Source organism: Prionailurus bengalensis, chromosome C1 (genome assembly GCF_016509475.1).
Source record: "Prionailurus bengalensis isolate Pbe53 chromosome C1, Fcat_Pben_1.1_paternal_pri, whole genome shotgun sequence".
Lineage (NCBI taxonomy): Eukaryota > Metazoa > Chordata > Mammalia > Carnivora > Felidae > Prionailurus > Prionailurus bengalensis.
The window spans coordinates 37,324,265-37,337,147 of record NC_057345.1 but is presented as its reverse complement, the minus strand read 5'-3'; the positions used below and the strand labels follow the sequence as shown (position 1 = coordinate 37,337,147).

General features: G+C 49.6%; 1 protein-coding gene across 2 annotated transcripts in view; it reads left to right on the top strand.

Moving 5' to 3' along the window:
• Positions 1 to 673: 673 nt before the first annotated feature.
• LOC122480465 (cytochrome P450 4A11-like) overlaps positions 674 to 12,883 on the top strand; it is a 32,485-nt gene continuing 20,275 nt past the window's right edge. The window contains exons 1-12 of one of the 2 annotated variants that reach the window (XM_043574903.1): positions 674 to 913; positions 3,484 to 3,625; positions 4,453 to 4,497; positions 5,254 to 5,381; positions 6,533 to 6,657; positions 7,014 to 7,168; positions 7,605 to 7,711; positions 7,798 to 7,988; positions 8,085 to 8,218; positions 9,496 to 9,560; positions 9,709 to 9,785; positions 11,188 to 11,682. In XM_043574903.1, coding sequence (XP_043430838.1) covers positions 719 to 913; positions 3,484 to 3,625; positions 4,453 to 4,497; positions 5,254 to 5,381; positions 6,533 to 6,657; positions 7,014 to 7,168; positions 7,605 to 7,711; positions 7,798 to 7,988; positions 8,085 to 8,218; positions 9,496 to 9,560; positions 9,709 to 9,785; positions 11,188 to 11,356 — 1,533 coding nt within the window. In that variant the 5' untranslated portion in view covers positions 674 to 718 and the 3' untranslated portion in view covers positions 11,357 to 11,682. Of the gene's footprint in view, positions 914 to 3,483; positions 3,626 to 4,452; positions 4,498 to 5,253; positions 5,382 to 6,532; positions 6,658 to 7,013; positions 7,169 to 7,604; positions 7,712 to 7,797; positions 7,989 to 8,084; positions 8,219 to 9,495; positions 9,561 to 9,708; positions 9,786 to 11,187; positions 11,683 to 12,883 lie in introns of those variants that run through there. The other variant, XM_043574904.1, reaches the window with a different exon arrangement.

Below are 12,883 nucleotides of genomic sequence, written 5' to 3'. Positions count from 1 at the left end.
TAATTTGGGAAAGGGACGATTACCCCACCTTCCAGAAGGAGAAACCGAGGTTCAAGTAGTCTACATTGCTGGCCTCCTATGTCATGAGCGTGCCCTGGGGCTGGGGATCTGAGTCTAGGGCCGGTGCTCTGTCTGCCAGCACAGTCCGCTCCAGGCACAACTGGTGGGTGGACAGTGACAAGCATGGGGAACAATGCTGAGGCAGCTGAAGCAGGTGGTCGGGAGAACCCCTGATTCTAATCCCAGCTGGCACTCTCAATGGCAGTGCTCCTGTGGCCACATCACACTAGCTCCCTGTAAGACTTCTGCTCTCTGATAAGGGAGAATAAGCCAACCAACCACACGTTCTGAACTCGGTAACTGGACTGTGGTCTTCTTGTGTCAGGGCTCATGTCTGTTTGCAGGCATCTGTGCTGTGGCACTCAGTACACCTGGCACTTAGGGGTGCTCCTGAAATATTGGATGATAAATCGGAGGAAGGCCAAGTGGGAGTTTGCCAGCCACTGTTGCTGTCTGCTGGGAAAGCTTTCCTCCCACTGGTTCCCAAGGTGGATCCTCTCAGTTAATGAACTCTGGAGGCCCAGTCTAACCTCTGCCCCCTCCTATTTCCCTCCCTCTCTGTGGGCAGGGCAATCTTCCTTGGACTGACAAGGCTGCGGTGCTCAGAGGAGGTCAGCCACAATCAGGAATAGTCAACGGATCCAGCTGTCCCTGCACCATGAGTGTCTCTGTGCTGAGCTTCACCAGACCCCTGGACGGTGTCTCCGGACTCCTGCAAGTGGCCTCCCTGCTAGGCTTCACTCTGCTGTTGCTCAAGGCAGCACAGCTCTACCTGCGCAGGCAGTGGCTGCTCAAAGCGGTCCAGCACTTCCCGTCGCCTCCTTCCCACTGGCTCTTTGGGCACATTCAGGAGGTAGGAAGGGGCTGGTTGGGGAATGGGGGGACAGAGTGGGCCTGAATTCTCAGAGTATCCTCCTGGTCAGCAGATGCATCCCACAGGCTTCTTGTGTGACAGCACGTGGGTCTAGCTTACCTCTCAGACCTCGGTGCCCCACACCAGCCCTGGAGCTCAGCCTGTCCAAGGAAGCCTGTGCTGGTGCCCTCTTTCTTTAGGTAGATCTGCAGGCTGTGGTGCAGCTTTGCTCTTTGAGGACAATGGCTGCTCCTTCCAGAGTCTTCCCCTTCAGGCTGAGCAGCCCTGCCTCTTCTCTCAGAACAGGCTTCCTGATGCTTCCCTGCCCAGCCACTCAACCCCATCCTCTCAGCCTGGCCCTGAGATGCCTGGGACTCAGACATTAGCAGTTTCCCAACCTATGCAGACCATAGACAGGAATCCCAGAAGGTGTCAGATTACAGGAAAATAGGGTCAACCGCTGGACCAGGGATCACGTCAGGTGTAGGGAACAACTAGGTTGGGTGCCTGAGACTGTGGATGTTCCAGACTGGTGGTGTCAGTGCTAGAACCCTAACAAGCCACTGGCACACAGGAGAAGGTTCCCAGGATGGGGCAGGTAAAGAGCACTCACACTGAGCTCCACCATTAACAGAATCTGTTTCCACATCAGCTCTCATTCCCCAAACCCGGCACCATGTAATCCATGGGCTGAGGATGTCACCTCGGTGGCCAGCTCAGAGCTGACCCCAAGGAATGCTGGACTCAGGTTGTGCAGTGACAGAGGAAGGAGCAGCTTGGGGTGACTGGGTGGGAGACAGCACCTACCCAGCCAGTTCTGTCAGCACTGGTCCCCGAGGGAGGGTTACAGGAAGGGGGGCACTTGGAGAGGGGCTCACTACTGGGGTGTGGATTGAACAAGCCTAGGAGGTGGGGTGTTGTAGAGAGCGGAGACCGGTCTCTTCTCAGAGAAAGAGGCAGAGCGATTTCAACTGAGTGGCGCCAGAGATGGAAACTTCATGTCAGCCACAGGGAGACAGCCAGAGCCCAATTCCTTCCTGCACATTGTTGCACTAATGACTTCCAGATTATTTGTCCAGGTGGAGAAATTGGGACCTTTTGTTAGATGTAGTTGTCACCTTCCCGAGCTGGGATTTGACATAAGGAACTAAAAAACTTCCTCCAGTGACTTTCCCATTAACTGACTGTATGTAGACTCTGTAAGCAGACAGGTTCTGCTACATAACAAATATTACTCCCGGTGCCCAATCATCTCTCATCGCCTGCTGACCTATCAGATATTGTAGCCAAATATTTCTTGTTTTTATAATTCTATCTGAAACCTTCCTTTATTCAATTCCTCTGTTATTGGCTAAGTCAGGAGTTAGAATGCCACCTGAGGTGAGTTAAAGCTAACCTTCAGGCAAGGTGACAAATCACAATGGGGACAGGGAAGCATGTGGTCTCTGAGCCAAGCTCTGTAGATTTTATCCTAGCTCTGCCACATACTCTATGCCTCTGTTTCCTCCTCTGTAAAGTGGGGATGATGATGCTGATGATTACAGTCTCAAGCAAGTCATTCTAACCTGCATAATTGATAAAAATTGAAAATAACGTAATGCCTACGAAGGACAAGCATGCTGTGGGTCCACAAACTCGCTGCACTACCTAGGGGTGAAATCCACCAGGAACTATGAAAGGGGAACTGCAGGGTGGGAAAGAGGTGAGTCAACAGCCCCATCTTTCCTCCCCTGTCTCAGCCTGACTGCTAGTAGCAGAGCCCACAACACCTGACCATTGTCTGTGCTGCCCCTTTAGTTTCTGTCCTCCTTCTTCCTTGTGCCTCCCTTGGGGGACATTTTTTGTGGCTGCAGCTTTAGTGGAGCATAGCCTGCATTGAGTAGTTGCAGGCTGAAGGCCAGTGGACATTGGGTATTTACCGACAGAGTAACTGCCACTGCCACCGTGGGCAATGTCTCTTCTACAAGATTGTCACCTGGCCCTGGCCAGACCTGCTCAGGGACAGATCGCAGCCCCAAGTGTATGTCCAGACAGCTGACAGATCAGTGGCCCTCAGAATGGCCCAGAGAGGGGAATAGCCAGGCATGGCACCATTTGGCTCCTTGGGGTCCCCTAGACGAGGAGAGCATGTGATCAGCATAGAGGCATTACACTGGGCAGAAACAGGACCCAGGGCCCCTGCTGTGCAGGTTGAGGGCATCGTGGTGGACAAAGTAACATAGCTTTGTGGTAAGAGGTTCCCACTGGATGGTCACTGCACTGGAACTAAGGAGAAGGGTAGCCCATGATGGCCATGACCTGGGAGCACAGAGCAGGCCCCTTAAGTAATTGAAGAACACTTCAGACTCTAAGACCTGATTCTCTTCCCCAACTCCACTCCCACACTAGAACATAAGTTCACTGAATGTGGAATCTAGATCAGAACCTGTCTCATCAGAAACAGTTCCAAACTCCTAAGCACTGTGGATATCTAGAACTATCACCCTGTGGCCAGCCTACCTGCCACCACCACTCTAAGCAGTGCACCTACAGAGGAAGGTTTTATTGACTTGTCTTTCCCTCGGTTACAGTTCCAAGATGGCCAAGAGCTACAAAAGCTTCAGAAAAGGGCAGAGAAATACCCGTGCGCCAGTCCTCGCTGGCTGTGGGGGAGCAAAGTTACCCTCATAGTCTATGACCCGGACTACATGAAGGTGATCCTGGGGCGATCAGGTGAGAACTATTCCACATGTCTTCTGCTATGGCTCTTCCCTCTTGGGGATATTCCTTGGGGACTATGAAATTCAGGAAGAGAGTCATGGCTCAGCCTTCAGTACCCTCCAGCAACCATCCTTCTAGTGCACAAGCCAGCATAAGGCCAAATATAGATACTTAGATGGAATGCTTAAACAGCTGTGAGGGATTACATTTTTCATTTTCTTTCTTTCTTTCTTTCTTTCTTTGCTTCTTTCATTCTTTCCTTCTTCTTTCTTTTCTTTTCTTTTTTCTTTGTCTCCCTTATTTCTGTTCTTGCCTTCCTTCACTTCCTTCTCTCTCCCTTCCTTCCCTCTACCTTTCTTTCTTTTCTCTTTTCTTTTCCTTCCTTCCTTTTTTCCTTCCTTCCTTCCTTCCTTCCTTCCTTGTTCCTTCCTTCCTTCACCAAACTTATATGATCCCAGATCTTGAAGACAATTTGCTATCCATGATGGCTGGGATTTGGAACCCTATCTGTTGCCCATGCTATGCCATGGAAATCCTGGGTCATCGTTAAAAAATACACACCAGCTACTGTCTTTTCAGTGGCACTGAGGACAGCAGTTATATTTCTTGCTGATTCAAAATCCTCGTTGGGGCTATGCTATAGACACTGAGTCTGCCATCATGAGCCTACAGTGACTATCAGGAAAGAAACAAGATTCATGGTTGGGAGGCAAGTGGGAAGTGGATGGAAACAAACTGCCAGCTTACAGTCCTCAGGAAGGGATGGAGGCCAATGGCCTGGACCACAGCTGCCTCCTCAGTTCCCTCCAGTTTCCAGTAATGCCCCCTGTACTTTTCAGACCCAAAGCGTCATGACTTCTCCAGATTCCTGGCTCCCTGGATAGGTAAGTACATGGAATCGGGACCACAGTCCACCTTCTGGTTAGGCTTGCCAAAAACTATCCATTCGGCCCAGATTAAACAAGAGGTGACCGGAACCACAGTCACACCCTCATCGCTGAATGGAGCTCCATCCTCTCCATTCTCTTCTTTTTATCTTTCTTTTTTAAGGGCTTTTTATTTACTATATTTTTTAATTTAAATCTATGTTTGTTAGCATATAGTGCAACAATGATTTCAGGAGTAGAATCCTTAATGCCCCTTACCATTTAGCCCATCCCTCCTCCCACAACCCCTCCAGTAACCCTCTGTTTGTTCTCCATATTTAAGAGTCTCTTAGGTTTTTGTCCCCCTCCCTGTTTTTATATTATTTTTGCTTCCCTTCCCTTATGTTCATCTGTTTTGTATCTTAAACTCCTCATATGTCCATTCTCTCCTTCTGATGAAACACTTCCTAATGGTGGGGAGAGCCCTCCTGCAGCTCAGCCTCTTCCACAACACTTCACAGTCCTCAGAAATGATGTCAACCTCACTTTTCACCAAAGTCCTTCTAAGACTCGCACCCCACTCAGTTTCCATCTTGATCTCTCAGCTGTCATGACCACTTGCTGGGAACCAGCTCTTGGAAATTTACTTTCCCGACATGCACTGGCCTTCCCTGCCTCACCCAGGATGCCCTTCATCTCACACTCTGGGTTCCTCCCAAATACCCTGGACAACTCTTGGGAGATCCCTTCCAACACAGCCCCATTGTGGCCCAGGGTACGGTTTGCTCCTGTTGAATGGTCAGAGGTGGTTCCAGCACCGGCGGATGCTGACCCCAGCCTTCCACTATGACATCCTTAGGCCCTACATGCGGCTCATGGCCGACTCTGTCCATGTGATGCTGGTAAGTCCGCCCTACGCTCACCTGCACACTCACACCCACAGCATAGTTCACAGAGCCCACTCTCAGCCAGATGTGTCCTGGAGACATCAATCAGGCACCGCCCTAAAAATCATGCACTTATACCTTACTATGAGACCGGGTACCCCAACGAGGGAGGGAAAAGAAAGTACCCAGGCTTGCCTCCACTCTGTGCTCATTGCCCACAGAAGAGACAGTCATGGTGGATCCAGGGTCCCTTCTCCTCCCACTTTATGTCTTCGGCTTGGATAGGAAGAGCAGTCAATCCCCCTGGACAACAGGACAAGTGGCCCTGGCTGGCCTGGGCAGTAGCAGCTTCATTTACAGGTGAACACCCCAGGATGTCACTGAGGTGGGCACTAGCCTTGGGGCAAAAGCTTCTGCATAGATTTTCACCACTTCATGAAGGGAAGTGGAGACCGGATCTCAAAACCCAGGGCTGGATCATGCCCTAGTATCACTTCTGAGCAGGACCCTGTCTCACTAACTGTGATGAGCTGACATTTGTTGAACAGTCCCTGATACCTTTACTTAGGAATCCTGGTACTGGCCCATTACTTTTCTTTTGCCTTGACACTTGCTACCTAATGTGGGACTTCACCTTTTCTTTCTCGTGTCTAGATCAATCACAGGAGAGAGAAGATTCACCCTTTGTCCCCTTGGAAACATTGTTTTCCGGTCTGCTACAGGTTTTTAGCACCATAAATTGCTCCTAACTTGTAGGAGATAGTGATTACTTACGTAACAAAAGTTTTTGAGAAAAAACTCATCACATTGCAAACGCATATTTGCTGTATGTTCCCAAATTGTTAAAACACATCTGGGGTATCTGCGAGGCTCAGTCGGTTAAACGTCCGACTTCAGCTCAGGTCATGATCTCACACTTTGTGAGATCAAGCCCCATGTCGGGCTTTGTGCTGACAGCTTGGAGCCTGGACCAGCTTCTGATTCTGTCTCCCTCTCTCTCTGCACCTCCACTGTTCACACTCTGTCTCTATCTGTCTCAAGAATAAACATTAAAAAAATGTTAAAACACATCCCCTTTAGAAGGTGAGGACATCTCATCAGAATATCTACAGAGAGCGCATGGGCCTTCTGGAGGAGTAGAGGATTAATGTGTCCCTCCAACACAGGACAAGTGGGAGGACCTCATCAGACAGAACTCATATCTGGAGATTTTTGAGCATGTGTCCTTGATGACCTTGGACACCATTATGAAGTGTGCCTTCAGCTACCAGGGCAGCCAGCAAGCAGACAGGTCAGTGAAATCCTCAGTTTCTGGGTCCTATCTCCTATCATGATGAGAGGTAAGTAGAGCAGTTGGGGTGTTTCCCAGCACAGACAGCCACATTCTGCAGAGCATCCCAGACCACAGTCAAATTCAGCCCACCGCACACCTTCATTAGGCACAGATCCCAGGTCCCTGCCATATGGAAAAGCCTGGCTGCAATGTCCCTCACAAAGGGCTGAGGGTCTTGAGGGTATTAAGACAGAAAGTGCGAATGCCTCAAGTTGCCTGACCCACTGACTGAGGAACCCTCACTCACAGCCCCAAATCCACTTCAGGGCAGAAGTCTCCTTCCATCAAGGCCCTTCTGCATCCTCCCCATTTAGGATCTCCCAGTCCTACATCCAGGCCATTCAAGACCTGAGCAACCTGTTTTTTTCCCGAGTGAGGAACGCTTTCCACCAGAATGACATCATCTACAAGCTGACCCCTGAAGGTCGCTGGAACCACTGGGCCTGCCAGCTAGCCCATCAACACACAGGTTGGACTCTGACCCCTGGGTGGCTCCCTCCTTCACTGGACACATCTCAAAGGGACAGGCACTGAACCCTCAAGCAGAGCCCTATCCCCCCTTGAGCCACTTCAGGGGCTGGGACACACCTACCCTGGGTACCCCCCTGGTGCAGGTGTTAGGATGCCAGTGCTGTGCAGGAGCTGACATGTGTCAGCACATGGGTGAAGGTTGAATGAGACCCTCTGCCAGCAGCATTCAAGCAGAGCCTCCCTGGGCTGTCCTGTTGAGGGGTGACCCAACACACAAGCACATGGTGCCCCAGCTCTCACCCTGACATTACCACTCTCCTCCTGATCCAGCTGGCACCCAGGCCAGGATACAGGCAGCAGGTGGGCTAAGGTGGGTGGCTGTGTCTGGGCACCCAGAGCTCTCAGCTCTGCCTGGGAACACTGTTCTGGGCCAGACCGAGTGATCAAGCTGAGGAAGGCTCAGCTGCAGGAGGAGGGAGCTCTGGAGAAGGTCAGGAGCAAGAGGCACTTGGACTTCCTGGACATCCTCCTCTTTGCCAGAGTGAGTGTGAGCAGGGGAGGCATGAGGCTTTGCCCACAAGCTTGGAGGAGGGAGACAAATCCTGCTGTGTCACCATGTCTTCCCAGATGGAGGATGGCAGCAGCTTGTCTGACAAGGACCTCCGTGCTGAAGTGGACACGTTCATGTTCGAGGGCCATGACACCACAGCCAGTGGCATCTCCTGGATCCTCTATGCCCTGGCCACGCACCCTGAGCATCAGCAAATGTGCCGGCAGGAGATCCAGATCCTGCTGGGGGATGGTGCCTCCATCACCTGGTGAGTGCTCACGAGATAGGAGAGCCCAGTCCACCCAACTGGAGAATTCCCTGCTTGCCAGCATCTTGCCTGTCCTTCAGGGTAGCTTCGTTTCAGGGACCACCTAGACCAGATGCCCTACACCACCATGTGCATCAAGGAAGCACTGCGACTCTACCCACCAGTTCCGGGCATCAACAGAGACCTCAACAAGCCCATCACCTTCCCTGATGGACGCTCCTTACCCAAAGGTATGAAGGTCAGCACACTCGTGCACCAGTTCTGCAGGAGCACATGGGAGGTCAGAAATTTGCAGGTCCCGGGGTAGTTCTGAATATGTCTGGTCTTCATTTTTCATCAATAAATGGACACTTCCTCTCTGGTTTGGATGAGGAGAGAAAATGCCTGACACAGAGCCAGAGAACTGCCAAAGTGTTGTAAAGTTTAGTTCCTCTTCCTATCTATGGAGATTATTTTCTATTTTTGTTGCTTCTCTCAAATAACCTGTAAGGTGCATCTCAATTCTAAGATCTCAAATGCATAGAATCCTACATTTCTACTCTTACCGAGGAAAAACATTCTATTACCGTGAGATTCCATTGGTTTGTGATGCTACAGCACTCCCATTGAAGGCACTGACATTCTCTGATTTAAAACTACATACTCCAAGTCAGAACTCGTGGACCAATTCTGTTCCCAGACACATCTATTTGAATATCCTCAGGATTTTACACAATGTTTAGATAACTCCTTTGGAACAAAGGCAAAATACTATATACAGGCCAGTTAAAATAATAATGACTCAATGCATTGCATTCTCTACAAGGAGGTGTTGGCTTCAGGAGGGGGCTTCAAAATTAGCATAAACTTCTAATATCCAGAGATTTGAATGCTGGAGAGAAAATCCCACTGGGCTAGACAGAGTTGTTTTTCCTTCCCTGTGAGGTCAGTAATTGAAGCACTTCAGGGAATCCAATAATCCGTCATTATTTTGACAGTCCAGTCTGTGGGGAGCCCTCAGATTGGTGGCAGAGAGCACCTGATGACCAGATCTGAGAACCCAGTCATGGTTGGAGCCACCGTTGGCTCACCTCTGATCTGAACTCCAGGCCTGCCACACCCTAGCTGTGTGGTTGTAGGAAAATTGCTTAGCTTCTCTGAGGCTCAAGGTGCCTGATATGGACAATGGGGACATGAATGCCTTCACCGGAGGGTTGTTGTGAGGACTGAATGAGTTCATGCATATTACCCAAGGGCCTAAGGGTGCTACTTGATAAATGTGAGTTTTCTGTCACTTGAGTTGTTCCAAAAAGTAAGCCTCCTGTTCTTTCCTACTTCTCAGCCCAGGCATGGTTCTCTAGTAATGAGTGTACGGGTGCTTTCCTGGTCCACCCCATCTCTCTTGCAACACAGTCATTCCACTCACAATGATGAGCAGTGGCTTTCACTGTGGCTTCCAGGCTGTTTGTGCATGCACATGACTCCTCGTGGCATGGATATGATCCGTCTTCTCTCTTGTCTCCCACAGGATTCCAGGTGTCCCTCTCCATTTATGCCCTTCACCACAACCCGAATGTGTGGCCAAACCCAGAGGTATGATGGCCTTGGGAGGAGGGGCTGGGATGAGCTCTCCAGACCAATGCATCCTCCTGTCCCATCTCTGGGTGGTCCATCTGGTGGCTGGTTGATAGGAAGGAGGGGCTTGACCACACCTGTCCTAGTCCTGGTGCTCCCTCTGCAGGAGTTTGACCCTTCACGGTTTGCACCGGGTTCTGCCCGACACAGCCATGCTTTCTTGCCCTTCTCAGGAGGAGCAAGGTGAGTTACTTGTACCAAGATGGGATTGGGGGCTGTTTTCTGGGTATACACCTGATGTTTGTGACTTCCTATGTTAATATGGGTGCCTACAGATATGCCGTTGCGTGTCTCTGTGCTAGGAAAAAGGTGCATCCCTGTCTATTTACAAAAGAAAGTTGGTAAGCACCACATGACCTGGAGACTTTGACCCATCGCTCATACCTAACCTGTAGCTACAATTCAGTGTCAGTGGCTGATCCAAAGCTCACTGCATTCTGGTATTTGATTCACTGTATGAGTAGGACTTTGCACAATAGATTTTCTCACATGTTAATTTTCAACTGCTGTTGATTTCAAAGTCTGGATGGAATCAATAGACTTCTTTTGTGCACATTCTCAAGCCAGAATTTCCTACTCACTCGCCTTTCTGTCCCCGCACTGAACCACTGACTTCTTTGCCTGTGTGTCCATTCTCAGCTGCCTTGCATATCTCAAATATTTAAGTCATACGTGGGGATGGTTACTGTAGCCTCTTAAGGGTTCCATGAAGTATTCGACTAATCTGTGTGGCTGTTATGTTTGCATCTATCCACAAGAATTCTTGAATACATGGTAATGGTCATGTACTTGACAATTTTCCCAGTTGTCAAATCAGTATATATGGTCTGGGCTCTACACACATTAACATTACACTCAGTCCAACGCTGAGTGGGCAAATGTATGCAAATGAAGACATTAAACTGCTTTTGAGAGAAAAGCCTCTGTTTCATACATGACACATGGTATTTGAAAGTTTCCTGGAGTATAAAACATAAAGCAGACTTGAAGGGGCCGTGGAGCTGGGTGACTGTTCTCCAGAGTGGCTGCTGTGAAATCCTCCGATGCTGCTGAAATTGTCCTCTAAAGAGTAACTTCAGGAAACTTTCCAAGAGTTACTAGAAACAAGTTTTTTTCTGAATACATAAATCTATCAATTCTTCAAATAGCGAATCCACTTTCACAGAACGGGCTTAGAGCCGATTATGTTTGCAGGTATTGCCTCTAGGATTTGGTTTCTCCCTGGGAATGAGTCCTTCCTCATAGATGTTGGTGGAAGATGTGTGGCTGCCAGTGGAGACAGAAGAGGGCCAGACAACACTGCCAGAAATCACATTACTTGCCTGTGCGGCTCAGGAAGGTGACCCTCTTGTTAAAGGATCTTAGGCCTGCTGACAGCAGAGGTAGGAGTAGGAGTTAGTCCTGGAAAACTGTCGGCTTTGTCAAAGGTCAGGGGCAGAGTGTGAAGCAAGGCTTGGGTCGAGATGTGTGTGTGTCCGGGAAGGAAAGGGATTGGGGCCGGGCCCATGCAGGAGGGCCCTGCATGTGCTGTTCCCAGCAAGGGGATTGAGGCCACTTCTCATTTCCTTTTCCCTCCCTGACCCAGGAACTGCATCGGGAAGCAGTTTGCCATGAACGAGATGAAGGTGGCGGTGGCCCTGACCCTGCTCCGCTTTGAGCTGGCACCAGATCCTTCCAGGGTCCCTGTTCCCTGGCCAAGAATTGTGTTGAGGTCCAAGAATGGGATCCACCTGCATCTCAGGAAGCTCCTCTAAAATCTGTGCAGACAAGGATGAGCCCTAGAACCTCCTGCCTGCCATCCTGTCTCCTGTCTGTGTCTCCCGTCCCCTGTCTTCTGCCTCCCTCACAACCTCCATGATCTCCCCCTCTTTCCCATCAGACTGTCTGCCCTTCTCTGTCTCACCCTTTTCCAAGACTCCTACTAGTTTTCTGTTACCCTCCTCCTACTTGGCTGTAGCCCTGACTGGGCATGTAACTCTCGATTACGCACCTGTCCTCTAGCCTGTCTGGCCTCTCCTGTCGTTAATTCTTCCTGTGCGCTGGTCTGTCCTGTACTGTTTTGTCTTGCTGGTTTCCCAAATGACACAAACTTAGCCCCTTAAGGGACTGGCCAGACTGCCTGGCTTTGAACACTGGCTCTCCCTCTTACCAGTATATTGACGCTGGAAAGGCAACTAAGCTCTGGGTGCCTTGGTGTTCTCGTTCAGATTTTGAGATTTATTTGAAAAAATCTGTTTTGGATTGGGGCACCTGGGTTGCTCAGTTGGTTAAGCATCCGACTTTGGCTCAGGTCATGATCTCATGTTTCATGAATTTGAAGCCCACATCGGGCTCTCTACTGTCAGAGCAGATCACACTTCCAATCCTGTCTCCCATTCTCTCTGCCTCCCCCGCCCTGGCTTTCTCTCTCTCTCTGTCTCTGTCTCTCTCTCTGTCTCTTTCAAAAATAAATAAACATTAAAAAAAACTGTGTTAGAGTAGTTGTGCGTTAAAATATATAACGTTCTTTGCTCAGTGCCTAGAGCATGGTAAGCACTCACTAAATGTTAGCTATTTACAAGTATATGCACCCAACTATATAGAGGAAATCGAGGATTCGGGGAGGAAAGACAGAGTGACGCCCAGAATTCCACCCCAAGTATCTCACTTCCAACCTCCCTCCACAAGTGTTCCTGGTATGCTAGGTGCAAAGCTGGTGCAGGGCCAAGTAAGGGAAGGAATAGGGTCAAATTCTCTGGGCTGGGATCAGAGAGAGATGGGAAGTAAACAGAGAACTGGGGCAAGGTTGAGAGGAATGGGTAAAGTGGTTACCTCTCCCTGGGTTTGGACAGGAGCCCAGATTTAAGGGAGAGAGCTAAGAAGTTCAGTGCTGTGTGTTGTGTAATGAATCTCCTGTCACGAGGTTGGGCAAAAGAGAAGGACTTTGGAGTTAGTGAGATGGGTGAGGAACAGGGCAGAAGGAAAGGGGGACTCATGGAGGTACCTTCTAAAGAAATCCTCATGAAGATACTTTGATTTTATTTTTCTGAATTTTGGGCCTAGAGTTGACTTTGGGGAAGAGAATCAGGAACAAGTAAGAGATTAAGTTGTCCCCATCAGATATGCTTTCATAGGCTCTCCATGAGCCTTTAGCGCCCATCCCCTTCTCTAGCACTCTACCTGGTGAACTCCTATTCACCCTTAAAGCTCCCACTCTCCTGTTTTGTTTTCTCCTTCCCTTGTAGGGCCCGGCCTACACTTCGCTCTTTCAGTACAGGCTTTATTGTGTTTTCCTATAATGT